Here is a 16,341-nt window from a genome sequence, read left to right on the forward strand (position 1 = left end):
TTTCCTTTCCTTCCTTTCCTTTCCTTTCCTTTCCTTTCCTTTCCTTTCCTTTCCTTTCCTTTCCTTTCCTTTCCTTTCCTTTCCTTTCCTTTCCTTTCCTTTCCTTTCCTTTCCTTTCCTTTCCTTTCCTTTCCTTTCTTTCCTTTCCTTTCCTTTCCCTCTTCTCTTCTCTTCTCTTCTCTTCTCTTCTCTTCTCTTCTCTTCTCTTCTCTTCTCTTCTCTTCTCTTCTCTTCTCTTCTCTTCTCTTCTCTTCTCTTCTCTTCTCTTCTCTCTCTTCTCTTCTCTTCTCTTCTCTTCTCTTCCATTGTCTCTTCTCTTCCATTGTCTCTTCTCTTGAATGACTACATCGATAAAATGAATTCAGTAAGATAAATTAACTTTGTGCTGTTTTAAAATTGAAAAACGTTGACAAAATGTTGCTATTTTGACGTATCGGTTTTCAATTGATCACAACGACGTAGTTCTAATTCTAGCTATTTTCGTAACAGTGACAATTTATACCAAATGACCTCGCAGCTTGAATGCATGACGTGGAATCAAATGAACTTGGGATCCACACTGAAGGGGTAAGGCGCTTTCTTTTTCTCTGACCCGTTACCCGCTGTAGCCGCACTACCCAGCGAACCTCGCGTTGCGTTCCACGACGTGCACCGGGCCGCTAGCACGAAAAGCTACCGGCCGGGCTGGCAGCGCCCATCAGCCGCCCGTGCCCCCAGAGGCTCGTGCCACGGAGCCGGGAGCGCGAAGCTGCGGCTGGGCCAAGCCGGGCGGCAGGCGTTGAGGCGGCCAAGCCCCTCGCTCCGGCCGGCCCCGGCCCGACACAGCCGCCCCCCGGCCCCGGCCCCGGCCCCGGCCCCGGGCGCCGCGCAGGGCCCGGTGCCGCTCCCCGGCGCTCGGCGGGCCGCCCCTGCGCGAGCCGTCGCCCCTCGCTGCCACCCCTCTTCCCTTTCCCGCCCGCCGCCGGGCCCTGCGTCCTGTGTCCCGGCCCGGCCGCCTCCCGGCTTCCTTCCTCCCGGCCATTGTCGCCCTCCCACCTGCCGGAAGAGGCTCCGGCCCGCCTCCCCCGCGGGGCTTCCTGCCGCTGGGCGGGCAGGAAGGCCCCGAGGCGCCGCGGGGCCCCGCCGGGGTGGCGGCCACCGGGCGGGCAGCGAAGCACACGGAGCGAGCAGCGCGGTGCGCGGCCCCCGGGGCAGCCGCTGCGACGGGCGGCAGCCGAGGTCCTCCCGCGGCCCGGTGCGCCCCGGCGAGCATCGGACAGGGTGGGACCTGCTGGGGTGGTGCGCGGCCGTGAGTTCCCCTCGCCCCATCTCCGACCGGTGCCGTGAGCAGAAGAGCCGCCTTTCGATCCGAGTCGAGAGAAAGCCAAAGACGGCCTGCTCTGCTCTGAGCGGATGGTTGGTTACGAAAACGCCCCTACCGAAGGTAGGTGTCACCAGCCCGCTTTGAGATGTTCTCGGTGCCTAAGCATGTGTTAACACTCTCGAGGGAACAACAGGAGAAATCTAGAAAAGCCCACACAGATCTACACTTTCACATAGCCATCCTTACCAGTGGAAACCTCATTCAATATGGACATTGTCCATATTGTTCAATGCTGTAGTGTGATGAAGGAAAAAAATGGATCTGCTTCTACCTCATTCACAAATGGTGTTTGAAGACCAGATGGTAGCATAGTAAACTATCTTGGAATGGCCCTACTATGTTGAGTCCGAGGAGATCTGTCAAGGAGATCCCTTGTGGTTAAGAAGATCCCCAAATCCTACAGTTGTGTACAGTTCTGTGTCTTTGCTGCTGACTCTTTCTTTTTAAAGGTTATTTCCTACTTTTTTTTTTCCATAAGTGTTTGTGATTTCCTCTTTAATCTGTACCCTTTAAAGATCAGTCATTGCAATATTAGACACTGTTTTGTCTCTTCTGAAGAAAATATCCTGCAAAATGGAGAAACACATCAACCTTGACTGAGGTCCAAGTTATTAAAGCAAGGAAGAGGTTATTCTTTGGGGAACTCAGTGAAAAAAAAGACACAATAGAAATATTAAAGGAGTACTGAACAAAATAAATGGCTTTTTACTTGTCCAGGAGTCAGACTGTTAGCAGTGTAAAGTATGTGACCTAGGATGCTTGAAAGGGGAAAAAAAAAAAAAGAGAAATCAAGATGAATGATCTATGGTAAAACAAAGCTGAAAGTTTTGGTATAGGCCAAGATTGTAGAATCTGTGGAAAATCAGTGCTAGACATAGCCTCATCACTGGTAATATGAGCCAAAATAGTTATCTGTCTTTTCTGGCTGAGAGTTACAATACACAGTACCTCCAATCTCACTTGCCATGAACATAAGGTATTCTTCCCAAGATTTACATCTTTAAAATATATGAACTGTTCATAAGCGATTCCCAGGCGTTTAGTATTTCAGATGTTTTTCTCGATCTTGTAATTTAAGAATTTTGGAATCAATCTCTCTGTTGAAATGTGGAGCTTCCAGATTCTGTCCAATGCTGACAGTCCTTGTTTAGCTCCTTGCTTTGGGTTCTCCCCGGCACTTCTTCCTGGCTTAGCGTGCATTGTAATAAGGAAGAAAACATTACTGGTAAGCTCTGCAAGTAGTTAGACAACTCCATGATTGTCTAAAGCTTAGGGGTCATACACTTCGTACTTGACAGTGAACCGCCAGTTCAGTAGCTTGTTCTTGGGGTTCATGTTCAGCATAAGTTTGATATACTGAAGGGAAGCTATTGCCATCTATTTTAGGTAGGGTTAGTTAACAGCTTCTGTGCTAGAGCTGTCTAGCAGTTTCTCTGAAAGCATTCTGGTTTTAGCTGTTCACATTTTTGCCAATATCTGTTTGGTTAGCTGTAGAATTCCGATTAAAAGTTTGAAATTTGGCAATGAATACTTCAGGTGGTAAAAGCTGACAGTAACAATCATTCCTATTGAGTTGTGAGAAGGGCAAGAAGTTTCTTTGTTTCTAGTCTTTGAGTGCCTTCAGTACGTGTAAGCATTAGGGAACAGAAGAAGGCATCGCCTGGGCATCCAGACAAGGTGGGCATTAAAAGCTATGGAACAGAGTGCCTGTCTGGGCATCACTGTCTGGTGGAGGGAGGAACATAAGGTGAGCAGAGGTGGTGTCTTCTGACAGAGTGTGGCAGTGTGAGAGACTGGCAGGTGAAGGGGAGAGAGGTGCGTATGGGGAAGCAGATAGAAAAGGCTGCAGCTAACCTAGTCCAGAACATGAAGTAGGTTCCTAAAAGTTGAGTTCTAGATGTTTCTACTTGCTGGCAAGCTAAAAGGAAGTCTCATAGTCCAAAATAAGCTTCTCTCTGCAAGGTGTTGTCACTAGAGAAGATGACAACCCCCTGCTGCTACTGTGTAGTCGGAGTGGTTTGAATCTGTGTGGTGGAGTTTCACTTAGATTTGGAATGCCAAAGGCTGAGTTCAGGTTGTGCTTATAACATACGTGAAGTCAGGGCCCCGGACGAGGGAAGAACAGCCCACGTTTGCTGCCTTGTGAGCTGCTGTTTTGGTTATGTGTTGCCTGTTTGTCTGGAGACTTCTCAGTCCCGTTCTGAGCTTTGGATGGACAAGAGGGAGGGCTGTCTTGTTGGCTGTGGGAGCTGTCAAGTAAATGGGCAACTTCCGAAATCTGAAAGGAAAACTTCATGGTTAAGGCAGTGAATGGCACTGTTTGCTGATGGTATTTTGTGGTATTTCGTTTGGAGAAGCTGAGACCTGATTTATACTGTTGAAGGAAAGCCATGGGTCCTTTGGTTATTATGCTGAAAGCTCAGGTCCCAGACATCTCAAAATGGATGTCCAAAATTTGCAGACACCTTTTCCCTCAGCTTCTGTCCTTAATATCTTTGTGTTGCTTTCTTATTTGTACAATGTGGAAAATGATGGCTTCCCTTATAGTATTTTTGTGGAGGTAGGCCTCATGACTATAAAACCCTCCGTGATAGTTTGATGAGTTCTATATAAAAGGGACATGGAAATAATTTATACCAAGCAGGAAATGATATGGCATGGTAGGCAAGAGGTATAGCCACATATCCAACAGCAACACTTAACAGAAATATTACATAGTTTTCAGCTGCTCGAGTAAAAGTTATATTTCTGACAGTCACCTGAAATCATACATACATATATAACCAGACAACATTTTTTTTTTTTACTGTTTGGTTTTGCTTGCATTTTAAATGATCAGCGTATTTCATGGACATTTGCTGTTTGCTGAGTTTCACTGGAAGGAAAATTATGTATAATCTTTGTAGAACACTATTAAAACTGCATTTAAAACAGATTTTGTTTACAAGTGAATTGTAAACGTTTTTCTGTTTACCTATAGCAGTATTATTAGTAAAATTTGGAGGTGTAAAACTTCCTAGGTGGGATCAGTTCTATAATTAACATGAATTGGCAATGGGCAGTGACCCATGGTCTCTGACACTCTATCGCCCCTTTCCCACTGATAGCTGAGGATCTCGTTTTGAGGGAAGCGTTGGGTGAAACCCTGATTCCACTGAGGTCAAAAATCCCCAAAACTATTGAAGTCGATGAGAGTAGAGTCCCCTTTACCAAGCGCTCATCAACCAGCTGGTTTTCTCATTGAAGATGGCAGAAGGGCTGTAATCTGTGAAATCACATTTTTTAATGTTCTTTTGCCTTGGAAAGTGCAGATAAAAATGCAGCTTTAAGCTCCACCCTCTGTATAGTATTAGACAAAAAGCAGGCAGAAACATGATCTTCTATATAACTAATCAGAATCTCTTTGCTGTCTCCATACATATTTTTCCCAGGGTGCTAGGATGGTAAATATTTTAGCAGAGGGAATTAACTCTACTTCTCTTCCTTTATGTTCTGTTATCAACGGGACTAGCCCACACCCTCACTTTGCCTCATTTTTGGCTCTGTTTCTAAACCCTAAAATTCCTGTTCCTGCATTGAAACACAATTAAATTGAGGCTTAATGTGGTGCCTGTTTTATGTAATCTTGCTTTCTGGCTTTTTTTATTCTTCCAAGTCTGAATCTCATGAATCAATTTGTATTCACGTTTCATCTGAAATTTTCTAACTCTCCTCAGTATGCCCTAAAGCTTCCCTTTTTTGGTTTATGAAATAATAATAAAAAGCTTAACTTTTCAGATTAAGTTGTAACTGGTTTATACATTAGACAGACAATTTCAGTTTAACAAAGTAAAAATGGTGTGAGAGAGAAATTGCAGCTTGATTATTTTTTTAAAATATTCAGATTAGAATGTCATCTTTTATGAGTTTTTTTTATAACCACTTAGATTGATACAACTCTTTAAAGCTGCTCTGTTTTTCATCACACGTTCTCATCTGTAAAACCTTCATTTTTATTAATCTTTGTACAATCTGTACAACTTTGAGATTAATCATTTTAAAAGAGCTACTCTCCGAGTGTTAAGGATTTGCTGGACTAACGGTAAATGCAAGTGCTTCTAAATATTCTACAACGCATAGCGCTTGCTTAGCATTTTATGTTGCACAAGTATCAGACTTTGTTTCCCAGTTATCTAGAGTTACATTTTATGGATTTGTTTCCTGGTCTGTTTCTGGCTGCCTAGAACCAGAGAGCAAAATATACTGAGTTGTTTTTTCAGCAGCTAACTTGATGAATTATAAATATTTATAGTCCAGTTCTGCCCTGTCCTGTTCCCATTGAAATTAAAAGGAATTGTGTATTTACAAGTAAAGGCAGAAATAGACTAGGAAGCCAAGTCCTTCGGTCCTTACTCGAACAAATATTCCTGTTAGAAACTGACAGGCCAATTTGGCTGCGTCTTGCCTTGCTTAGTTTTTGAGTCCTTTTAGGACTTGTGAAGGGATTGGTCTAATGTCTCTCCTAGCTATAACTCTGGGGACTCTAGTATTTTTGGTTTGACTCTTCGCCTCCTGCTTATCCCCCTGGTCTTAGCTGAGTGTCTCTGGGGGTGAGGGAGGCAGCCCAGGAGCCGCGGCTGAGCTGCGAGGCATGGTGTGTGCGCTTCCCCGGGCTGCGGTGGTGGTGCTGAGCAGCCTGTCCTGCAGGAGGGAAGACGCGTGTCCCGGTCCGAGGAGCCTTTTCCTCCTGAAGTGTCCTTCTTCACCTACCCTGAATTAGCACTGCTCATCCGAACGGCACAGTATATATCATCTCGGAGGCGTCATCTTTTTAACTGACAGTACAGTTGTCAGTGGATCTGGGATGTACGATGTAGCCATTACAGAGCTTTGGTGGAGACCTATGATATTACCTAGGGAGTGTATCAGGACAATTTTTGTTATAATTTTTATGCTTTTTGTGGCCTATGTGTAAGAGGCATTGTCTGTTTGCCTAGTTAAACGTAGAATGCCTGACTAGAAAAGATGGAAATGAGGAATTTCCTACCCTCTTAAGATTTCCAGTTACTTAAAGTACTGGAGGTATAAATTCATTGGTTATTTGTATTGCTCATATATGTAGGACTGCATTCCATCATTATCTCTTGTATGCAGTGAAGCAGGTGTTTGAGTTTCAGCAATGTATTTAGGAGATTTGTGTGTGTGTGTATATATAAATATAGTTTTGTATCAGTTTTATTTTAGTATATAATTTGCAGCATTACAAAGCCAGACAGCTGTGTAAGCATGGTATACCTTTTGTGGCATACACCACAGATGCACTGAGTGAAGAAGCTGGAATTAAAAAAAATGTATTTCACAATCAGGTTACTATTGATGCAGAGCAAAGGTTGGAGTGAAGAGAGCAGAAACAGGGACTGGTTGTGAAAACTCCCCTTCAGCATTCCAGTTTCTTCACTAAGCTGCAGGAGCAGTAACCTGTTAATTTCTATCTCCCTGGAGGCCAGATTATTCCGTAGGGCTTTGTAGTGAATAAATATCATTTTAACCAAGGAATCTCCCGATTGATTTTACTGCCATCATCCGTGTGACCATGCTGAGTACCAGCCAGGGTTGATGAGAATGTTGCCCATGTAAAATGGGAGCTCTGGTTACGGCTTATTAAAACGTCTCTCACAGGGAGCTGTGGCTGTTCACTTGTTCGTATAATGTGGGTCAAGAAGCTCTGGAAAGTTTTAATGTTCTAGGCTTTGCAGTTGTGTGTACAGTTATGGTGTAGTATAATTAGAAATAATGGGAGGAAATTTCAAAAAGGCTGAATGCTGAGGAAGCCTTCCCAAATAAGCAATAAAAATTGAGGTGGAGATCATTCAAAGGATAACTCCCATCCAGTGTCACTCTTGAGGGCACAGACAGGCTCTTTGTTCTGTTTCTTATTCTTGGGAGGAATTATTTCAGAACTGACTGGTCTTTCCAAAAATGTTCATCACTGAAAGATGAAAACCATGGGAATTTGGAGGGAAAGTTAGGTTGGGTTTTGTGGCCTAACCTTTTACTGCGTATTGTTGTTTCTCCTTCTAAAGTTTCTGTCCTGCAAAGTCTTATCTGACTCAGTGTCTCTTGTTTGTTGTAAGGTGTAATGTTGCTAACGCAGACATGGATGAGAGGCACAGTTATGCGGGGTAACTAATGCTGAAGTTCATATTTACCCTTTATTTGCTGATGTATTACAGATCAGCAACAGCTTCTACTGCAGAAATCCCTCCTTATAAATAGCAGTTCTTATTTCTGTTTTAATTTGTGATTAACATCGGTATCACCATGGACTGGGTGCTTTTCAACTGTTTTTTTCACCTGTGGAGTTTCCTGCCTTTAAATAGAGAGGAAAATTCAATGCTAGTGGGGAGCACGAGTTGTGCAAATGATAATTTGTTACTTGTACTAGGGCACTAAGAACCACATTGGACCCTAAACAGAGAGGAGACCCTGTTCAGTTAGACAGGGTATGTGTCTAGAGAAGTGTTTAATCCGTTTAAATCAGACAATGGTATTTCTCTTATAATTACAGAATGTTACAGATCAGAGATACTTTATTGCCACCGCCCTAAAAATTACTTCACTATAATCACTCGGTTGCCAGTTAAAATTGAAACAAACGGAGCATGCCTGCCTAAAGGCATAGCCTTTCATTTGAATGGCCAGGTGGAGCCAGGATTTGAATCTGGTATTTTAGCAGCAAAGGACTTGATCTAAAGGAACTCATCTGCCAGGTGGCAGCCTGCAAACCGCTATGTGGACGAGTAACTAGGAATGTGACCTGCATGCTGCAGTAATAGCTGTTCACAAATACTGCTCCCCTCCTGTTCAGCGAAGTTCACAAATGGTTGAGACGTCTCCCACATTCCAGTTCCACTGGCCGTTCTGCAAATCACTTAAGAGGTTTAAAACTTCCTTGTAATTCTACTCTGCACATGAACTTTGAGTGAAGAGAAAGGAAGGACCAGTGAAATGAGAGCCTGGGCCTCAGGGACCCCTTAAAATTGCTATTGCAAGCATTTGGCAAAGACTGGGATAACATCCTATGTATCCATCTTTGTCCCTAGCTGTGTGCCCTTGGGCTTTGTTCTGGGCTTTCTTATTTCTAGTGCAGTGTAAAATATGAACACGTACTGTTGCCAATATATATGCATACATGTGGCAATGTCCACACTAATGTAACATACTTGTTTTAAGTTCATTTACATTATTTTTACATTAAGAAGGTCGCAGACAGGAAAAACAGCAATATCCCTGATGTTCTGGAAAGCAGAGTGTAGGATTTTGAAGAATAAATATAAGTAAATAAGCATGTGATTGTGACACCCCAAAACCACAACAAAAGTTACAAAATTTTAAAATTGTCACAATTCTGTGTAAGGAATCTTGATAATTTATACCTTCTTATTTATTTATTTTTATAAAGGGTTAATTTGTAGTGTATCCTGCAAACTGATATGTGGGATAAATAGTTTGGACATTGATTTGTAATCTCTGTTTATGAGTACATGACTGCTATTCTTATAAATGTCATCACTTTCTTGGTAGTATCTGGTAATATCTGAGTCATGAGGTGCTGACAAAAATCCACTGCACTTAATGTGAAACTTGAGGCATTTTGCTCATTCCAAAAGATATTAGCAATAGCCAGCCCCACATTTAACTGATAAATAACGTGTACATGTGCACATGACACAGTTATGCTGCTATGTGGATTTTTTCCCCTTACCTAAAATCTTTGTGGAAATGCATCAGAGTTCAGATCATGGCTTTTTTTTTTTTTTTTTTTTCCTGGACTGCCTTAATGGATACTAATAGATGTATGCATGGAGTCAGTGCATTGTGCTGGAAGGGAGCGGGTTCATATGAAGGTGGAACAGGTTTCCTTTAGTGAATTCCATTTGAGCTTGGATAGCCTGGCTACAAAAGCAAACTCTACATATGTTATCACCAACTTAAGAAATGAAACCTCTCAAATGGAGCTGAGTAGTGCAAAATATTTCATTTCTCCATTATTCTCCTCTTTATTTACAGCCATACAGCAGGATATGAAAATGAGAACCACAGTGCTCCCATGTTATACAGCTGTGGGGCCCAATACAGAATACACACCCATGGAGTTTTTAGAGGCATACAAGTGAGTATAGAAGGCCATTCTTCATAGGGAAGTAAAACTGCTGCCTGCTTGTAATGGTCACTTACTACTTACTTCACTGGTTTTTATAAATCCATCCTTGATTTCAGTTTCCCTGTGTTATCAAGTAATGCTTGACATAAGTGTCATGACTTCGCTGAAACCGCTGAAGTATAATACAAGATTTCTTTCTGAAACCGTTGTTTAAAATTGTTTATTTCTCCTTCTAAAATATATCTGTGAAGCAGCATTCCTTACCAGCTTTTCCAGATGGTCCAAGATTCAGCTTCCAACTTCTAGCTCCAGCCACTTTGGCCACGTGAAACTTCTGTGGTTACAATGGACCAAGTCTGATGACTGCATAAAAAGTACTAGATGACATTTTGCTTTTAAGGATTTCTGAAGCTTTACTAATTCAAACACATTTCCTTAAAACAAAATATAATAAGTGATTGTTTCCTAATGACTAAAGAAATATTTGGAAGGAACTTATCATTCATGGGAGTTAATTTCCTCCCTTTCTGAACAGTTATATCATTGATAAATATCACTGTAAAAAATATACCTTCTTAAAACTGATGGCAAAGGCGTCACATAGTACTTGTCTCTTCTGTGTTTCTCCTTCTGTGTTGTCAACCTGCATGAATGTTTTTAGATGGCATTTTTTCTCCTATTCTTTTCTCTACGGTTTAGTAAGTCATTATTCAATAGCAAGTTCTCAGAAATAGGCTCACGAGCCAGCTTTTTGTTGAGTGAATAAAAGTAAGCATGGACATTGTTTATGGAAGTTAATTATCTCAGAAGGAGAAGATCACCTTTGATGGAACATTGTGACAGAGGCCAAAACTCATTAAAGCTGAACTATTCACCAACTCCACCTGGACAGTTTTTCTTGTTTTATGTTTTACCAATTTGTATTAACCCAATGCATAATTTTTTCCCATACCTTAACTTTGTGTGAATATTTAAAATATTTAAAACATTTAAATATTTAAAAGAAGGGAATGTTACTCTGGCTAATGCTCTTATCTATTACATTGGAATATACCTAAAACTATTTCATATGCCAATGAGTGTTACTTTCATCATCGTGTGATTATACCTGAGGTTAGAATATGGCCCATTTAGTCTTGCATATAAATATTGGTGAGAGAATTTAGTGAGTAGAGTTCACTGTGTTTTACCTTATTAAATAATTTTAATAATCTGGAAGTAACAGATTAAGGTATACTAAGGTTGTACTTCATTAATGTAGAATAGAATTCAGTTGCTTGTTTGCAGTGTGGTATATTTAAGTATCTCTTTGTCATGGAGAAGTGCCCCTGACTGTTTGCCTTTCAATATGCTAAGCAAAAGCTTGTGAACATACACATCTGTCATTGTAGGATGTCCGACGGGTGCCAGGAGTAGCACCAACTATTGTCCGATCAGCAAGCGAGACAAATGAAAAACGTCCCTTCATGTGCGCGTACCCTGGCTGTAACAAGAGATACTTTAAGTTGTCCCATTTACAGATGCACAGCAGAAAGCACACTGGTAAGTGTCAGCATGGATGGCTATAAATCAAGTTAGAGCACTGGACAGCAGAACAGCTAGGGCGATTCTGAAACAGTGTAAAGTGCAAGAGATGAACTGCCAGGTCAGGGGCAGTGAGAATGTGCCAGTTGGGGTAGATGCGTGCTGTCACTGGGGCAATCCCCCTTTTGGATGAGAAGACTGTGAATCTAGCGAAATAAAACACAGAGCAACCCTGACAGCAAGTAGATCACCTCTCTCCCTCTCAGACTGTTATAGGACATCATTCAGGGCCATTAATTTTCTTCTTCTTTCTATTTTTCTTTAATTTAGGAGCATCAAAGCTTGCTCCAAAATTTGACTGTTGTTAACTACTAAGAAGTTCCCATTATCTTCTCCCCCTATATAAGCCGTGTCTGGTTGGGGTTGGAGGCAGGGACTGGCAAAGGAGCTTGCTTGCTCTGGGATCTTTTCATGAAGAATTGAACTTGAAGCCACTAATTCGTATGGTGAGATCTGGGTTCTATCTGATTTTAGGCAATCCAGTTTATGTCTCAAAATGTGGAAATAACATGTCCTGCTGTATCTTGCAGGCTATTAAAAAGGACTGTTTCCCCTATTTGAAGATTTATACTGTTGGAAGTGTGTAATTTTTATGTATAATATCTTTAGATATGCATCTTACACATTTTTTTATTGCCTATCATATTTTTATTTAGACAGCTCTTTCTGTGCTAATTTAGAAATCTGTGAATAAAATCTATAAAAATGGGTGTTCAGTTAACTGTGAATATAACAGAAGGTCAAAGGGATAAAACAGATAACAGGAAGGTAGTCCATACTGTTGTGACTTAGCAGATTGTCTAATGTTTCATTAAAAAATAGTTGCAAACTTTTTCTTTTGGATACTGTGTGGTGACATTATGTACTTGCATAACGCCATGATAGGTAAGAAACGAACATTACAAAGCATTTTTAATTTCTGAACATGCAAGTTGCAAAATATTCAGATGACATCCTCATTTTTGCTTAGATTACAGATGTGAGATAATTTGGATTGTAACAGTAATTTAGTCTTCCAAGCCAAAGGTCTACAGAAATGCTATTATATTTTTTTTTGTAAATAAATTGGGAACAGAAGAAAATTTGTAGATCTTTTGGGGCACATTAACAGCAGTATTTTTCTTGAGTATGCCTAAGCAGTTCTGAATTTTTCTCATAATCACTATTTCTTTCATTTCTAAATTGATTTACTCTGTACCTTAGCAATCATAATTTGTTTGTTTTGGTTCTATATTTTATTCCATTTGGTTGCTTGGCTTTCACAATATTATTTTTGGATGCACCACAAGGACACATCTTACATCTTTTTTTTTCTTTTTTTTTTTTCTCCCTTTAAATGGAGAAGATATCTAGCATTATACTACTTATAATCTAGGCATGTAGAGTCAGAAAATCCCCAGAAGACATAGGGGACAGGACTATGGAAGTCTAGCATCCCAAGAGAGACTTCTTCCCATATCTTTGAGGTCATAAACACCCCTTCCTTCTCCTTTGGTTTATGCTATAGTGCAACAGGGTATAGGAAAAAAGTTTTTTTCTCCTCAAACACCTCTTCTGTTAAGGTGGACCCAGATCTTTCTACCATTATATTTTGATGTTGACCGTAACACTTTTATTTTTTCTCTCAAATGTTTGCAAGGTACTTTCTCTAAGCGGCCAGCTTGACTCCCAAAGTTTGTATTTGCTGATAAAAATGTTGCCTTTGGTAAGACAACACAAGTTTTCAAGGTTGGCTGCAGCTAAAGAGAGGAAGCTAGGGGATATTGCACTGCCAGTATGAGAATTGCTTGGGTAATTGGTTAACTTGCCTGGGTGAGGCATTCAGATTTAGGATCAGAAGGGAGTTCTCCCCTTAGTCAGACTGGTAGGGACAGTTAGGTTTTGTTCCTCAGCCTGTTGTATAGTTACTAGCTATTTCCTGTGATTATCATCTGAAAATTGTACTTAACTAAATTCCCAGCTGCTATAAATACTTAGGACATGATGCCCTTCATTTCTTGTCTGCTCCTGTAGCCTGTTGGTCCTAGCTTTTGGGAGTGCTTGGAGAACTATACTGTATGGGAGCATCTGGAGCGGATAGTCTGTGAACACTTCTGAGTTAACATCTTTTCTTGGCTGCTTGGCTCAGTGGAGGGTCTGGACTTGGTGCCCATGTGGTCCTCCTCAGTCCCGTGCTCTTCAGCACTCCTTTGTCAGTTGAACTGACTGTTGTGGTGTAAAGCCGTTTCCAGTCTCCTGGCTATCTGACCCTGAACTTGCCTCATTGTGGAGAAGGTGGTCATCAGAAAGGTGTGTGGGAACAGCACAAAGCTGCGCCAGGGGAGGTTCAGCCTAGACATGAGGAAAAATGTCTTTACTGCAAGGGTGGTGAAACACTGGGACAGGCTTCCTACTGAGGCGGTTGATGCCTGCCAGTGTCCAAGAGGCACTTTGACAATGGCCTCAATAACAGGCTTTAACTTTTGTTAGCCTTGAAGTGGTCAGGCAGTTGGACTTGGTGATTTTTGTAAGGCCCTTTCAACTGAAGTATTCTAAATCAAAAGCAAAATTTACAAACCAGTTGTTTCCAAAGGCAGATCAATCATTGCTATGAAGAATTTGTGTGCTTTGTTGGTAATAGCTACGATTGCTACAGTTGACACTTGTCTTCATCTTTTCTCCACCTCTTCATTGTTAGGTGAGGGGATATCTTAACGGACCAGTATGACTAAGGTTGAGGTTACTGGTGCTTGTTGATAATCATGTAGCTGTCTCTTAGTTTCTCCGATCACCTTTCTGTCTGTAACTCAATGAACTACGTAACACCACTTCCTACTAAATACAGAAATTGGGCTTAACGGAGTTAGCAAAATCACTTAGATGGAAGGTAGTTGGTAAACATAACACCTAATATCTTACTAAATGAAGGGCTGCATCTTTTCTTCTTCCACTCCAGCATTTTGATGGGGAGGAATCGTGACAAGTCATTTTGAGGTTAGGAGAACTGTCAGGTATTAGCTCAAGTGGAGTATAATTTGTTTGTTTGGTATACCTCTCTACAGCCAACGTATAATTTTACACATCCTCCTGTAAGATGGTTCTGTATTCACACATGGGTTTGAAGTTCTTCCACCTTCCTTAGTGTAGAGTTAGATCAATTTTTAAATTATGGACACGATTTGAAAATAAACTGTAACATATATCTCCTATTAAAACAGCAGATGGTATCCTTACAGAATAACGTTGACTCTTGCTTATCTTTTTCCTTTCTATCATAGATATTTACAGAGAACTTGGCTCATCAGGTCTTCCATTCACCAGTTGCAGTATTGCAAAATCAAATAGGGCCCTGAAGCACAAAATTGGTTTCTGTAATCTGTTCTTACCAATGTTTCAACATAGCCTTAGTTGAAAATATGTTGACATTTTGTACCCTCCAAGACTGCTTATCCATTGTTAACAATGCCTTTATTGAAACATGTACAGCCAAAAAAGCTTTTTTCTTATCTTGGTGTATTTTGCTGCAGTAGATAGGCCCTGAAAGGAAATGCAAAAATACATATAACTTTTCAACAGTTCAGCAATTAATGTGAGTTGTAGTCCTGTAGCAGACTTCAGAGATTTCTTTGTGGAAGCAAGTTGATGTCTAGACCTTCATTAATTTAATGTATGGAGGAAATATCACCACACTTGCTTCAGCCCCTTTGGGTATAGCGCCACACATTGGAAAAACTGTGGATTTACCCTGATGAAAAACGGAGCACTTTTGCAGATAAAATACCCTCTGCCTTTTTGTTAGGCATATTCTTCAGCCTTACAGTGCTCAACTGCAGGCATGAGTTTCTACAATAAAATAATAGAATCTGCAAATCAGGAAGGTAATCCTTTATGTGGTAGGGGACTCGGCTCTTGGTGGTGAATTTCTGAGGCTCTAGGTGGTGTAAGTAATGGTCTAATAACCATTTTTACACTACTGATCTAAGGATTATTTCTTTGCTTTGACTAAGCCAGTATCTTTTCACTATGGTGTGTGTTACCATGCTGCTAAATGCCTTACAGTCATTAGTGCAGTTCATCATTGCAACACCTTTGAAAGACAGAGCTATATCCTCTGTATAAGCAATGATAAATGGGTGTCATTGTGCTTGAGCTAGGAACTGCACAGGCACTCTTGCAAGAGTCTAGTGTGGTAACATGTAGGTTAGCACTTTTTTGCCAATTTTGCTTTGGAATACCTTTGGAATATCTTCAGTGGGCCATGGGAGACTGCTGGGCTGGATGGACTTTTGGCCTTACCCATTATGCACCACTTTTAGGCTTTCATTTCTGTTGGATAAAATAAGATCATTTATGTATTTAAAATATGAGATTAGTTTCACAGCAGTAATGATGTCTTCTCACACCTGAACTGTGTCATGAAGATGACAGAAAAAGTTACCTATGAAGGCTCCCTATTAAACAGAGACGTAAGTTTTCTCTAAGTTTGCTAAAGCAAATTATGTTGAATAGAAACTACTAGTGTAGTAAAGCTCTGATTATGGCATTGTGCTCATTTGATTAGTTGGATATAGAGGCAAAGGGGTTTACGATGGTGAAGTGAGTATAGACAAGCCTTCAGATTCTCATTCAGACTTGCCGTCTTTAGTTTCAAAATCAGCCTCCTCTCATGTTTTCTTGTTAGCAGCAGGCTTTTGCTCTTGCTGTATGCCTTAATTAAATGGAATGATTATGAATGTTTGTACAACTGCTACAGCAGTGCTAATGTCTGTTTCCCTATGCATCTGTGCAAATTAATTTTCACAAGAGGAGGAGTGCATTCTTCCTCTAGTTTAAGTTAATCTGCCTTGAGCAAATAGATTTATTAAAAGTGTTTATTGTGATAAATGCAAAGGCTGATTCAGAATTCTGTGATTGTTGAGCTTTTATTTTCTAAACGTTTTTCTAAATACTGTTCTAGGAGAACTGCTATTCCACCTATCCTCTCCCATTTTGACTATTTCATTATGCACCAAGTGTAGCCTTTTTGTTGCATGCTGTCTTTTAGTAATGAAATGTAAATAATTGTGGGAACCTCTGAGTCACAGGTGAAAGGACTGGTGAAGCTTCGTCTTCTTCTCCTGGTTTGTTTTGAAATTGTATAGGGCCACATCAGAAGGTGACAGTATTATAGGATATTTTTTGTGCACTGAGAGATTTCAGCTGTTTAATGGAGGGTCTCTAACAGTCCAAGAGTCCCTTTCTGTATAGTCATTTAATGAGGCACCAGCAGACT

General features: G+C 40.9%; 1 protein-coding gene across 16 annotated transcripts in view; it reads left to right on the forward strand.

The window, feature by feature from the left end:
- The window catches only part of WT1 (WT1 transcription factor), a 181,055-nt gene that overhangs the window by 61,837 nt on the left and 102,877 nt on the right, over window positions 1-16,341 (forward strand). For 15 of the 16 annotated variants that reach the window (XM_080594775.1, XM_080594774.1, XM_080594776.1 and 12 more), the window contains 3 exons: window positions 490-567; window positions 9,413-9,515; window positions 10,898-11,048. In XM_080594775.1, the coding sequence (XP_080450901.1) occupies window positions 506-567; window positions 9,413-9,515; window positions 10,898-11,048 (316 nt within the window). In that variant the 5' untranslated portion in view covers window positions 490-505. Of the gene's footprint in view, window positions 1-489; window positions 568-898; window positions 1,424-9,412; window positions 9,516-10,897; window positions 11,049-16,341 lie in introns of those variants that run through there. The other variant, XM_080594780.1, reaches the window with a different exon arrangement.

This window comes from Anser brachyrhynchus (genome assembly GCF_964034855.1).
Source record: "Anser brachyrhynchus genome assembly, chromosome: 5".
NCBI classification, from domain to species: Eukaryota; Metazoa; Chordata; class Aves; order Anseriformes; family Anatidae; genus Anser; species Anser brachyrhynchus.